We start from the raw sequence: 14850 nt of genomic DNA, 5'->3' as shown, positions 1-14850 counted from the left end.
GGAGAGACCTATTTGCTTGAAGTGTCAGAGAGAGGAATGGGCATGAGGAGGCAAACGCGGGGGCCTTGATCACCGGTGGAGTCTGTGGTCACTGGCTTGGGAGAATTGAGAGTCACCCTTGCCTTCCCCTGTAGCACTGGGAAAGGTTCCCACCCAAGCATACGGGACCAGGGAAGCCTGGCAGGGTGCACGCGCCTGCACCCCAGCCCCCTGCGGTGACTCCTGGGGAAAAAGAGCTCTAAAAAAGGACCTGAATTCCCTTGGTGGAGTGCTGGGGAGAGGCTCTGGTCTGGATCTTGGAAGAGTGCTTGTGAGACAGGCTGAGTACACTAAGAAGGGAGAAAGCCAAACAAATCACCCCTCNTGTTCGTGCCTGTTCCGTAGCAGGATCAGAGCCCTAAAGTGTTCACTAGAACAGGGCAACTAAGTTGCTGGGTTGTGACGTTGTATGTGGGGGCGGGGTCAAAGAGGAGCAATGGCTTCCCGTCTGGCGCCTGCCTCTGCGGCCCCGGCGCCGCAGCCACCACCGTCACCAGGCCCACGCGTTTCGTTCCACTGCACGCGAGTGTGCCACCGTCGTCAGCCCTCCACCACTGGGTTCGCCCCCTGGGGCCTGCGTGGTCCGTCTCACTGTGCATAAATGTGCGACCGCAGTCAGTCTGCCCCGCACCCCGACTAGTTCCGGGCTGCCTGTGCTCCTAGGTCTGTCCTGCCCCACCCAGATCTGCTGCTGGCTCTGCCTCTCTTACCGTCCCCATTGAATGGTTCGTAGTTGTCGGACTTCCGTATAATTCCGTTTTCTGGTCTTTGGGTGTGTCCTAGTTCTCCAAACCTTTGTTGTGTTCAAACTTGGTTGTGGGAGAAGGCACAGTGTTTCCACCTATGCCTCCATCTTGGCGGAAGTCCCAAGGCCAGGTTTTAGATTGCATTAATTCTTTTGTCTCTAGCTTCTAGTTCAGATACTAACATATAATGAAAAAAATAGTTTATTATCTGCTAAGTATCTACTGGATGGTAGATGTCTTCCATGTGTTTCTTAAATTTATTTGACCAAGCACACATTTTATAACTACAGTGTATTGATGAAACACCAATAGGACCAGAGATACACCCTTCAGATTAGACAGGGAACAAGCAGTACTCTCAAAGGCCATTTTCTTAATTTCTCTATGAAATTATGAATTTTATTAATATTTCCCCAATTGCATAAGTAACTCATGTCCATTGTAGAAAATATAGAAAACATGGGAATGAGAAAATAAAAAATAGTTCCTAAACTTCATTGGATATAATCTCTGTTAACAATTTGAAGTCTATCCTTTAAATACTTATTGTCTAGCATTTGGAGTTACACTGTGTGTACATTTATTACAGGTAGAGATAGGATAGCAAAGAAAAAACTTAGTTTAATACTCTCTAACCTGTCTCTATGGGCCAAATTAAGCAAAAGGCTTTTAATTTTTATATTTTTAAAAGATTTTGTTTATTCTTAGAGAGAGGAGGGGAGGGAGAGTGGGGGAGAGAAACATGGGTCATTTGCCTCTTGAGTGCCCCCAACCCTGGGACCACACCTGAGACCCAGGGATGTGCCCTCACTGGTAGTCAAGCCGGTGACCCTTTGCTTTGCCACATGACCCCCAACCAAGTGAGCCACACCAGTCAGGGCCAAGCAACAGGCTTTTTAAAAAGAGGTCTATTTTTTAGGGTTTTGTGGTCAAAGAATTGAAAATCACTAAGTGATCAAATCTTAACCTTCTCTCCTTATCTCTCCTTGCACCCTCGCAATCAAGCCAGAGTCCGGTCACAGTCTGGGCATTCTACCACAGATTAATTTGGCAGGTGATAAGTTTTTTTTCTTTTTAAAATACTCTCCCTAAGATATATTTATTGATTTGAGAGAGGGAGGGAGAGAGAGAGAAACGTGGATAGGTTGCCTTCTGTGTGTGCCTGACCAGGGCTGGAACCCACAGCCTAGGTATGGGCCCTGACTGGGAATGGAATCCACAGCTTTTTGGTGTGTGGGATGATGCTCCAACCAACGTAACCCACACCAGCCAGGGCAGCAGGTGATAAGTTTGAGGGTAAAGATTGCACTTGGATACTGGCTGCCTTGAGTCCTAAACTTTACTTGGTTGTTCAAGGAGAAAATTGATGCATCAATCTGAGTCTCAAAGTGCCACTGAAAATAGCATTCTGCAGTTGCAGCTCGAAACTTGTTCTGCGTCAGGATATCGATGCTTTCTCTTCAGCTTTTGTTCCCTCATTGCTACTTTTGGGGAACTCTTCCTCACTTGTCACTGCAAACTTTTCCAGCTGGCTCACTCATTCCTACTGATAAGTTAGCACTGGAGTCATTTATCACATATTTAATAGTACTTTACTACTTAATAAAACGAACTCAAATGTACTTATTTTCAGCAATGGAGATACATATGTATATGTATATATACATAGACCCATGTATCTCTTAAACTGTATACAAATTTAGAAAAATTTAATATCATTATTGAAATCAATACAAAATACTATCAAAAATAATTTATCATTGAAAAGAGCATGCATGTGGTGGCTGGTTGGTGAATGCTGCGTGTGTATCCGTGTACGGTTTGAAGATCACCTTGTACTTCTATGCTATTGATGTGTTTAATCTTCTTATATATGCAAATACAAATTTCACAAGTTCTTTTCTCCTTGAAAGATGGTACCCTTATTAAGAAATGCTCTTTTGTGTGTACTAACTGTAGTCCTTACAAACTCTTTATGCCCTTACATAAATTATATGTACTGTTGCCAAGGCACACTGTAAATGTTGAGTGAACGAATGAATTTAGAAATGAAGAAGGGACCTACTTCATTGTGTGATTTACTAAATAACTCCATTTTGAGTTGAGATAGGATCATATATTCAAACCTTTTTAAAAAGGATTTTATTTATTTATTTTTAGAGAGGGGAAGGAAGGGGAAAGAGAAGGAGAGAAACATCAATGTGTAGTTGCCTCTTGTGTGCCCTCTACTGGGGACCTGGCCCACAACCCAGGCATGTGTCCTGACTGGGAATCAAACCTGCTACACCTTTGGTTCACAGGCCAGTGCTCAATCCACAGAGCTACACCAGCCAGGGCTATTCAAACATTAAGATATGTGTTATTTCACTAAACTGTCTTTGCCAATATCAGAAATTATTTAATTTTGAAGGTTCTTTTGTGGCCAATGCACATTTGTCATATTTGTCATTGGTTTATAAACATCACACACACACACGCATATATAATATACACAAAGATGTAAATGATAGTGGTACTTGGAGCTTAACTAAAACAAGTCTGCAATGTTTACTGAATGTGTATTGGTATATAAAACATTTGGGAGCTCAAAAGGAAACTGAACAGATGTTTCCTGCCTTTTAATCTAATTAAAGCTACAAAAGAGAACGGTCCCTTTATTTTTCCTATCCTATAAGAAATTAACTAATCACAAAACAGTTATGAAGCACTGTATTAGGCAGGAAAAGTTAATATAGAATGAAAGCTTAGGAAGTAAATAGTGAAGCTGTAAATAAAGTGAGTTGGGAATCTTCATAGGTTTTCTCAAAGAGGGGAAATGTGAACTGGTGAGGAGGGAGCAGGAGGAGACAGCTGAGGAATTACAAACAAAGTGCATTAGGGCAGCGTGCAAAATGTGTGATACTCATTCTCTTCCACATTTAATAATTAACTTCATAACTAAACTTTTATTTCTACGTAGAGTGGTTATTTGTAAGGCCAGGTATTGTTTAAGCTGCTTACTGAGAGAAAAGAAATGAATGGCGAGCATGCTTCTATGAATGATGCGATCATAATTGAAAAGGAAAGGAATTTAAACCAGTTCACGAGAGAGGCACTAACACCAAATAACTCCTTGGAGAGGAGTGGCATACTCTTAATTAATCCCTTAGTTACTCCTCTCCAGGCTCTCACCATACGCATCAAACAAGTGCTTTGTGGGTATTATCATTGTGAAATTTATCGCCGAGCTTTACAGACAAAGAGAAGAATATGGGACTGAGGGCCGAGATGGATAACTCACCTGGAACACTGAACGCTGAGACCCAGCTGCTAGATGAGCCATGAGCGGCAGCGCCGTCGCTGCAGCCGTCAGTGGGGCAGCAAGTGCCGTCTGAACCCTCACTGCTGATGCTCAAGTCCCTGTTCCCCTTCTTGGCCAGGCAGCCTTACCCTTTTTGGGGGGGCGGGGATAGTAATACTTACCATGGTTGTGGGGGTTTTAAATGAGGTATAAAGTTCTCTGCACAGTGTTTAGCTTCTGTTAATTATTAATGTCTTGACCACCTTTTCAATATTTTATTTAGTATTGGCTATAAAATACATACTTATAAAATAGATAAAAGATGGTCAGCAGGAATGTTTGCATGCTTGACTTGTTAGGTTTAAATGAATTACAGTTAATAGGGGAAACAGGCAGACTTTGAATTTAAATATTAGTAGAAATATTTATTTATTTATTAACTGTGGGGAAATTTATTTCAGGGTACCAAGTCTCAATCCTATATTTTCCTTAACTCTTTCTCCCCACATTGAAAGATCACAGCCCTGGCTGGCGTGCCTCAGTGGTTTGAGTGCTGGCCTGCAAATCGAAAGGTCACTGGTTCAATTCTCAGTCAGGGTACGTCCCTGGGTTGCAGGCCAGGTCCCCAGTTGAGGGTGTGTGAGAGGCAACCAATCGATGTATCTCTCATGTTTTTTTCCCTCTTTTTCACTGCCTTCCCCTCTCTCTAAAAGTAAATAAATAAAATCTTTTGAAAAAAGATGTATATTACAAAGCCCTTGCTACTGGAATTTGAGGAGGCTAATAAAGAATATTGCTTACTTTCCCTTGGCAAGTTTGGAACCAATTAAAAAATAAAATACCATCATCAGAAAGATGGACGTGAGTCCTGGCTGGTGTAGCTCAGTGGATTGAGTACGGGCCTGTGAACCAAACAACCGTGGTTCGATTCTCAGTCAGGGCACATGCCTGGGTTGCAGGCCAGTTCCCAGCAGGAGAGGCAACCACATGTTTATATTTCTCTGCCTCTCTCCTTTCCTTCCCCTCTAAAGATAAATAAATAAAATCTTTAAAAAAAAGAAAGAAAGATGATATGAGAGTACTGATAGAGCTGATATTGGACTCTATAGTCCTCTCTCTAAATTGAACTTAATACTAAAACTGGTGGCCTTTTTCTTACATGGGTAGAGCTTGCCTTGGCAAACTTTCTGTATAGCTGAGCAGAAATTTTGTTTTTTCTCAGGGTGGACCACTGCAGATTTAAGGGGACTGTAGACAGACAGCTCTGTCTCTTTAGTCACTTCTGCTGCCATGGGGAGAAGTGTGAGTGGAAGTAAAGAAGAATTAAAAGTGTCCCCTCCATTCTTTTCCCTTCTTGGGGGCTGCAGTGGAATTCGCCTTCATTAGGTGGAAACAGGTAGTAGGAGGCACATGTTCCCCTCAGTTCTTGCCTTCAAAAAGCATTCTTAGGCCCAGTGGATTGAGCACCAGCTTGTGAACCCAAAGGTCACCAGTTCAGTTCTAGTCAGGGTGCATGCCTGGGTTGCAGTCCAGGCCCCCAATACACCCCAGAGGATCAGGTGTACAGGGACAATGCGGTGGTGCACTGTCCTAGTCTGTAGCAGTCCACTGGGTGTACTGAGTGGTGCAGGCCAAGGTCAGCCCCTACTGCCTGGGTGAAACACATTTCACCCAAGACATCCTGCCTGAGCTGTAAAGCAATCTGAGATGGCTGCTACTTGTGCGGGGTTTGGAGATTCCCAGGTGAAGCCAAGCTGTGACTTTAATCTGGCTGCCGCCAGTGCCAGCCTGGAGCTCACTGAGGCAAGCTGTTGCTGGTTTGAGAGGATTTAGGAGTCAAGACCAGCCATTCTGGAAAAGCAGCCTTGGTGGGCCCATAAGTTGGGTGGGGTAGAGCCTCTGTGGATCTCCAAGGTGGAGATCTCTTAGCCAGGTTGATGGAGTCTCAGATATGGCACCTGCCTACTGGCTCTTTTGGGGGAGGGCTCATCAAAGGGACAGTGGCCTCTGCTTGCCCCAATGCCAGACACTTCAGTCTCTCCCTGCATACCTCTGGTGCCCTTCAAGCTGCCACCCTGGTGCTGGAGCTCAGAGGGAGTGAGTCGGCGTAGGTGAGTCTGTGTGTGGTTCCCCAAGAGGAACTGCTTAGGACTCCAGCAGCCTCCACTGACTCAATCCCCACTGGTTTTTGCAGCCAGAAGTGGGGACTTATCTTCCTGGCACTGGAACCCTGGGCTGGGAGGCCTGGATGGATCTGGGACTCCTTGCTCCCAAGACTTCCCTTCCGATTTTTCATCCATGTGGGTGTGGGGCCAGCACGTTCTGCGTCCATGCCCTTCCTACCAGTCTAGATGGATGTGGTTTCTTCAATTCCATAGTTGTCCGACTTCCATTCAACTCGATTTCTGAGGTCCCTGAATGATAGTGGTTCTATATTTTAGTTGTAATTTTGATGTGGTTGTGTGAAGAGGCGAGTTATGTCTGCCTACATTGCCCTCTTGACCTGAAGCCACAACTTTTTTAAAAAAAGATTTTATTTATTTTCAGAGAGAGGGGAAGGTAGGGTGAAAGAGAGGGAGAGAACACACATCACTTGCCTCTTGTACACACCCTGTCCTGAGATGAACCTGCAACCCAGTCATATGCTCTGACTGGGAATCAAAATGGCAACCTTTCACTTTTCGGGGTGATGCCCAGCCAACTGAGCCACACTGGTCAGGGCACAACTTTCAATATTCAGTGTGACCTGGTGGGAAGCACACACAGAAGACTTCTCGTGTGGGGTGCGGGGTGCTTGTCTGAGGAGGAGCGCTTGTGCAGTCATTGGAGTTGTCAGCGGAATTACCCTTTTCCCCCGCAGAGCACCATTTTTACTTTAAAAAAAACAGACTGGTTTTTCATACTTGAATATTCAGTAGGTATGTTCTAGAAAATTAGTAAGGTGTATCTCTCCGAAGAAAAATAACTTAGCTGCTTTCTGTGAAAGCAATGCCAATGATTAAATTTGAGCTTTTAAGCAAAAATTAGAGTTTTGAGAACTTGTGTCCTCCACTGTGAGCTTGATAGCTTTCCAATTCTCAAATTTATCTTGATGAGATCAGATATTAATGAATGAGATTTAAAAAAATACTATATAATGAAATGTGTCAGGATCGAAAAGATTAGCATAATTCAGTGAATCAATATTTTGCAAAAGACTAGTTCGTGATATTACAAAATTATGCATGGGTGAAGGATCCATTCGAAGTTCACAGTGGACCAGTGGATTGTTTTTTCAAACTATAGGTGATAGTTTATTTAGAAAATTACAGAGGTATTAGAAGTGAGCCAGCTGGACTGTGTGGGCTCAGGATGAGTAACAGAGGCAACTGAAAGGCCCTTGAAGTTTAGGAGAGACGAAGGCAAAGGTAACAAGCCTGGGGCGAAGAGAAGGGGAAAGGGAATTGTGTGGGCGTAGCCGCAAGAGGGAGAGCTCACCTGAACTGTTAGGTGTTCATGTAATAGAATATGAAAAGGTCATTGACATGGTCAGATTCCACATTGCAACTAACTTTACAAAAACTACCCCTTGTAGATTTTTGGTGCAGTATCAAAGAGGAATCTTTTCTAATGACATATCTGGGTCAAGGTTGATATCTATGTATGAAGCAGATATGAGAATCTAGCTGCCTTCTATTAAGCCAGACATTAAAGAGATTTACAAAAATGTGAACAGTGCTGTTCTCAGTAAATTTTTTGGAAGATAGTTATTTTTCATAAGATGTATGTTAACGTGAAATGGGTGTGCTATTTTCAAATAAATGTAAAACATTTTAGAAGTCAATTTCTCTTTGAGGTAGTTAGTAAAAGAGTCCTAAGACCAAAATGGCTGGGAGATGCCAGTTTCATTAATTCTTGTCTGTAGTAAGAACCATTGTAATCTGAAGTGATTTAAAAAAGTACTTTCATGAAGGACTTGAGAAGTGAATTCATTCTGGAATTAATGTAAAGAAGCATGGGGCAGGGGCGGGCAGTGGAGAAGAGAATGTCTCAAGCGTATATAGCATGGGCTCAAGACTTTGAGTCTCCCCTGTTTTTTAAAAGTAGCGCCTGTTCATTGTAGAAGGTTTGTACAGTATAGAAGAAAGCATATTAAAAAAGAAGTCATCTGTATTCTGACCATCTGAAGATAACTTACCAATGTGATTTGTTACGTTAAACCACTCACTGCTTCTTGTGCCAAAAAGCAAAGGAATGAAAAGGACACAGCCAAAGGTTCTAATGAGGTTGGCTTTGGTCACTTGGTTGAAGTGTTTTCTGAGACACTTGTCCATTGTGAAGTTACTCCTATACTCCTTATAATTAATAAGTGTTTTTGTGGGGAGATACATTGAAACCACATTCCTCATTGAACTCTCCATTTATTAAAATGGACTGGGAATTTCCTATTCTACTCAACGGTTTAAGAATCTCTTACTGTCATTGGTCGGATGCTGACATTGTTCAGCTGTGGCTGGTGGCAGCCCCTTCAAATGGACCGCTGTGTCCTCTTCCCTGTTTCTTGCACAATAAGCAGTAAGTAGTGTAACTTAACCTTTTGATACCATTTTAGTCCGTTTTGGGGTAGCATTCTAGAGTGCTTTGTTCTTGAAATATTGGTTATCTGAACATAACATATTTCCATAGTCTTTGACTAAAATAGGCACCAACTGGATTTTTAAAAGTCATTTAAGCTCGAAACAGCGCTTACCTTTGAAAAACCCCTGCAGTATCCATATGTACTTCACCCCTTTTCTGTGTTGCACCAACTCTATATTAACTAAAGTGAACGTAAAAATCAAAGGAGCCTTTTTCACACGGGTGTGTATCCCTTTCTACTAGACTGATGTTAGAATATGAGGTTAATGTATGTGTTTCTTCATACCTTGAGATTCTGTTGATTATTAATTAGATTGTAAAAATACAATGTAATAATATAAAAGAATAAGAACATTTTAATACTCTTGCATCTATGTTCAGATGGTATTGTACATAAAACATTTTAATGCTAATACTTACACAACACCCTAAACTTGAAGTGCCTCTTTTTGCTTAGAAGAGAGTGGCTATTTTTCAAAGTATTTGGAAACATGTTTCCAAAATATTTTCCCTGTGCTTTTCATTCATTATTTAGTAATACCGAGGTCTTTTAGTTTAAAAATGTTTTAAAACCTACGGCCAGCATGTTACACTAGTAGATTCTGTGTGGTGTATAATACTGGATAATGTTAATTAGTTACTTTTTATCTGTGTCTTTTTTGTCATTACAGTATTATTCATGACTTTAGCAACAGACGTTCACCAAACACCAGTTACTATAATAATGGTATTAATAATAATAATCCTTTGCTTTTATTGAATATTCACTATTAAATTGAATATCTAATGCCATTAGCTGTAAGATACACAAATTTTTATGTAATGCTAAAAGTTGCCAATTAAACTGTTACCATCCATTGCGAAATGCACCCTAACTTCACACATGCTGAAAAGTAAAAAGCTATTACTTTTTGAATGGACGGCATGGCACTTAACATGTTAATTCATTTAATGATGCCAGTCCAGGCAGATGGGCACCATCATTATCCTCGTTTTTATATATAGGTAAGGAGGCTCAGCCTAACGGAGAGATTAGGTAACCCTTCCAGGCAACACAAAAACATCGAATAGATATTAGAGCAGAGATCCTAACTGCAGAGCCCCACTCTCGACCCTATACCATCCTGCCTTCAGCCAAGGTAGTTAAAACACAATCTCTTAGACGTTTTAAGTAATTCATGGCAAAAGAAGGAGAGAGGAAGTAAATAATTTATGCTATAAGATGATAAGTACCTTGGTAGAGAGATACATAAGAGACTAAGGGGGCACAGAGGAGAGATGTTAACTCTGTCTGAGGAGGTACCAAGTCCTCTTCTTCTGTCCTTCCTGTGATGACCAGGTATTATAGTTTAAAAATTAGGTTTAGGTTCTTCTGATCCTCCTGTGATGTTGTGGCTGTGTTTTGATCTTTGATTCTTCCTGGTGTAGCTCAAAAAAATCAAAGTACCACTATGCTCTTTAAAACACTTGTAATGTCTAAATAATAATATCTAAACATCAAGATTCACAAGATACATCTTAAAATGAATTTATGAAAAAATTAAAACCTAAGCATCTAAGTAAATGAAGTTTCAATTTAATATTTTTACAGGAGCTGGAGAGAATTTGGAGAATACAATGGCAGCCTTTCAGCAGTAAGTGTATAAGACCATTCTTTTCTTTTACAATTGATCTTTAAAGTGATGATGGCTCACAAAGTGAAGATAGAATACATGTGGCATCCTCCTGTGATGGTTGTTTCTATTTTATTAAAATTGTGTGTTTATGTAGTTAGTCTGAAATGTTACAAATAGTGTTTGGCTTCCCCATGATGGGAAAAAAATAGACCAGAGTTTCGGATAATCAAAAAATGCTATAGTTCCAAAGTCAAAAGAACACATTCGTAACAAGGAACATACTGTGTGTAATGCTAATTAGTCTTGGAGAGAAAAAGAAAAAGAGAAAATGAAACAACTGTTATACCAGCTGCTATTTACGAATAGGATTATGTGTCTATTTAGTAATTCTTGTACAGACCTGAGCCTGTAATCTGGCCTAAAACAGGGAATGTGAAAAGTTAACCCCTATGAAAGACATTACCTATCCATATTGATTTTCTTACACAATTCTTTTTTTTAAAAGATTTTATTTATTTATCTTTAGAGGGGAAGGGAAGGAGAGAAGGAGAGAAATATCAATGTATGGTTGCCTCTTGTGAGTCCCCTGCTGGGAACTGGCTGCAACCCAGGCATGTGGCCTGACTGGGAATCGAACTGCGATCATGTGGTTCGAAGGCCCGCACTCAATCCACTGAGCTACACCAGCCAGGGCTGATTTTCTTATATAATTCTTAAGCCATTTTTATGTATATAAAGACAGCTAAGGCATCAGGAGAATTTGATTTATGTTTTTGTTCTGCTTCTCATCATTCAAAGACAATTTAAAGATTATTTTTTTATGTTATGAGGTTGAAAAGTGCTGCTTCTCCATATTTTAGTTTCATCTAAGTCCTGCCCCCCTAGATTTGTCATGGCTTGCTTTTTCTTCTTGTATAATATGATGCCTTTTTACTATAATCTCAAAAGTCTCTTAGAGCTTTAAAATGCAGTCTCTTTTTTCCTTTCACAGACAGTGAAACAGAATAATCTAAATTACTTTCTCTACTGCGCTTATGTATCTAGCTAGCTAACTATAGCTGAACGTGTGTATAATTTCACATGTATGATTTCCACATGCATATTTAGATGAACAGTTGGCAAAGCACATGTGTTATGACATGGAAAGGAAGATGAGAAGATACAGGAGAAAGTATAAGCAGTCGGTGTGGGAAACCTGGTTAAAAGTAACCATAAAATTGAAAAGATACCAGGAGTAGATGAGCTATAATGTGGTAAAGAGGAAAAATGTGAAATGTTTGAGATTAAGATGTGAGGATATGTGGACCAGGTATGTCTGGGAAATTGAAAGAACTTTAAGAATATATGGAAAATTAATTCATTATATTTTACTGGAGCTAAAGAAGTAACTAGGACTAAAATAATTGTATCTCGTAATTTATAGGAAACTCTGTATATGGCTCTTCAGTACGTTTTTGGAAACAAGAATCTTTCCTTATTGATCTCTCAATCTCTGACATCTAGCTCTGATGCTAACAGGCTCTTACTAGTTGCTCACTAATGAGATACACAGAACAGGGCACTCAGAACGAAGCAGAATATTGGCAGAAGACTGATGAAGGAGATAGAACCCCATCCATAATAAACAGAGCCAAGATCGAAGGAATTATACTACCCACACACACACACACAGTCACTAAGCCCCTGAGTATGTAAAATCTGGTTCTTAAGAGCTAATAAAACTGGGTTATCAAACCAGGCTGCCTTTGTAAATACCCGTAGGACAATTCAATCCCTGTGGTATTAATTTGAATGGTAAGAGGGAAAAAATAAATTGTATTAGCAGTAGCTAGAAGTGAAAGTTGGCAGACAGTCAAAGTAATTAATCAGCAACCTGATTCTCATGATAAAGTTTTTAGACTGTCTAATTAATATAGTAGTCATGATCTTACCAATGAAATGGGAATGATAATACAACCTCAATGTTGTGAGCAGGAAATGAAATTCAAATAAATTCCTTGCTGTGAATTTCTGTTGTAAATTGTATGCATTCATGGAGTTTCAGATAATTTCAAGTCTTCTTTTAAAGCTAGAGTTTTAATTTCTTTATCTGGAAATGTTGAGTTCTGGCTCCCTAACTTTTTTTCGGGGTTTGTTATCAGCTTGTCAGAAATGTAGCTACAAGATATCTGGTGTTTCAATTGAAATAGTGCCTATTGTTATTTATGGAAAAATTTGAAGGCAAAAGTGATCAGTTCTTTTCTTGCTATTTTCTAGCTATTTATGTATCAGGTTAGGCATAATTTTGTTAGGATAATTTATAAATTGTCCTAGATGCACTTACTATTGTTCTAAATTTTTATTTATTAGCTTGTTCATAAGAGGTAAGCATGCAATAAATAATGTTTTGCATGTAACTCTCAAACATTTAAAAAATAGAATTTCAGCTAAAGGCAAGCTTTATACTTAGAAAAATTTCCTAGGTAATAGGTAAGTATAATTTTTAAAATTATTTCTTCATATAGTTTCTATTTTTATTTTTTAAATATATAATCTTTATTATATTTTCCCGTTACTATTCAGTCCCCTTAAATCCCCTCCCCCCAGCAAACACCACACTGTTGTCAGTGTCCGTGAGTCCTTTTTCTTTTTTGCTTAATCCCCTCACCCTCTAACCTCCCTGCCTAATTTTTTTTAAATACAGATAACCCTGCTCTTCTCCTCCCTTCACACACTCATCCAAAAACGAAAGAAAAGAAAAGAAAAAGAAAGTAAGATGTGTTCATGGCCAAAAATCAGTAGTACCATTTTTTACCTTTTATAAAGGACAGAATTTATTTCAAAACTGTTCATTAGCTATATATGTTACTTATGGTTTCCACAGATTTTATCCTTTTTAAAAAAGATAAACAGTATAACAGTAATATTCAAGGAAATTAAAAAATACAGAAAAAGAATTTACCAACATGAAAATGGTTTTTGTTTGCTTATTCCTCTTTGGATTTCATTTCTACACATTTCTGGCTCCGACAAAGACACATTAGCAAACATTTTCTTTTAAAGGTGCATATCCTTTAGAAGAGGTTGCTTAAGTTAACAGCTTCATTATTTACATCTTAGTAAGAATTACATTAAGGAACCAGGCTGATTGGTTTGTTTCCTTTAAAAACTGGTGATCGGAGCCCTGGCTGGTGTAGCTCAGTGGATTGAGCGTGGGCCTGTGAACCAGATGATCGCAGTTCGATTCCCAGTCAGGGCACATTCCTGGGTTGCAGGCCAGTTTCCGGCAGGGGCCAGTTCCCTGCAGGGGATGCACAAGAAGCAACCATACATTGATGTTTCCTTCCTCTCTCCTTCCCTTCCCCTCTAAAGATAAATAAATAAAATATTAAAAAAAAAACTGGTGATCGGGACACAGATGGGGAGGGTTACTTAAAGAGGAATAAAGGAGCAGTTTGAGACTTTGACACAAGATAGCAAGTAGCCATTGGGTCTTTTGAAATGAGATGCTGGTACGGGGTGGATCATTAGAAGCAGATGAAGTAAGAAAAATGGGGAAGATTTTAAAATCTTTAGATCTGGGATGGCCAAGGATCTTAAAAGTCATCCCATCTAACTCGTGATTGGATGCTTGTATTTCTCACAATTTCATTCTTTTTTTTTAAGATTTTATTTATTTATCTTTAGAGGGGAAGGGAAGGAGAGAGGGAGAGAAATATCAATGTATGGTTGCCTCTTGTGAGTCCCTCCTGGGAACTGGCCTGCAACCCAGGCATGTGCCCTGACTGGGAATCGAACCGCGATCCTTTGGTTCAGAGGCCCGTGCTCAATCCATTGAGCTACACCAGGCAGGGCTCATTCTTTCTTTTTTAACCAGTGAATTACTTTTTTGAGAAACATGAAGAAACTTACTTACTTGTTAGAACTTGATTCTTTAATTGTTATATAATATTTCAATATTATGTGTTTTAGGTTTAAGTACTATATACCATTCACCCCATTTGGGAGATTCACAGTCAAAATTGGAATCATGAGTGCTTATGTATTTAAAAGATATTAAGTTTTTCTTAGGTTGTATTCCTGCTGTATTTCATTCTGTAATTCATTTTTTGACAAAATACATTCATAATATAAGTGTTCTTATTTTTCCATTATAAAAGTTCATGTAGGCATACCGCATTGTGCTTTGCTTTCTTGTGCTTCACAGATACCGTATCTTGTTTTGTTTTGTTTTTTACAAATTGAAGCTTTGTGGTAACCTTGCATTGAGCAGGCCAGTTGGCTCCATTTTTTCAACCTTTTGTGTTTCTGTATCACATTTTTAATAATTCTGGCACTATTTCAAACTTTTTTATTACTGTTACAGTTCTTAAGATGACCTCTGATCAGTGATCTTTGGTTTTAACTTATTGCAGTTGTTACAGGGTGCCATGAACCACACCCAAGTGAGATAGTGCACTTAATCAATAAAGGCTCTGTGTGTTCCGGCTGCTCCATGGGTGTTCCCATCTCGCTCCCTTTTCAGGCCTCCTTATTCCCAGAGACACAACAATATTGAAATTGGGCCAATCAA

At 39.7% G+C, this 14850-nt stretch overlaps 1 protein-coding gene across 1 annotated transcript in view; it reads left to right on the top strand.

Moving 5' to 3' along the window:
• GDPD1 (glycerophosphodiester phosphodiesterase domain containing 1) overlaps positions 1–14850 on the top strand; it is a 40523-nt gene that overhangs the window by 3201 nt on the left and 22472 nt on the right. Inside the window, exon 2 of the mRNA XM_037070169.1 lies at positions 10274–10316. Within this exon, the coding sequence (XP_036926064.1) occupies positions 10274–10316 (43 nt within the window). The remainder of the gene's footprint in view (positions 1–10273; positions 10317–14850) is intronic.

The sequence above is a fragment of the Sturnira hondurensis genome, unplaced genomic scaffold, assembly GCF_014824575.4.
Source record: "Sturnira hondurensis isolate 20B ecotype Veracruz unplaced genomic scaffold, ASM1482457v3 Scaffold0018728, whole genome shotgun sequence".
In the NCBI taxonomy this organism is placed as follows: domain Eukaryota; kingdom Metazoa; phylum Chordata; class Mammalia; order Chiroptera; family Phyllostomidae; genus Sturnira; species Sturnira hondurensis.
The sequence above is the reverse complement of the archived record's forward strand: the minus strand, read 5'-3'. Positions and strand labels throughout refer to the sequence as shown.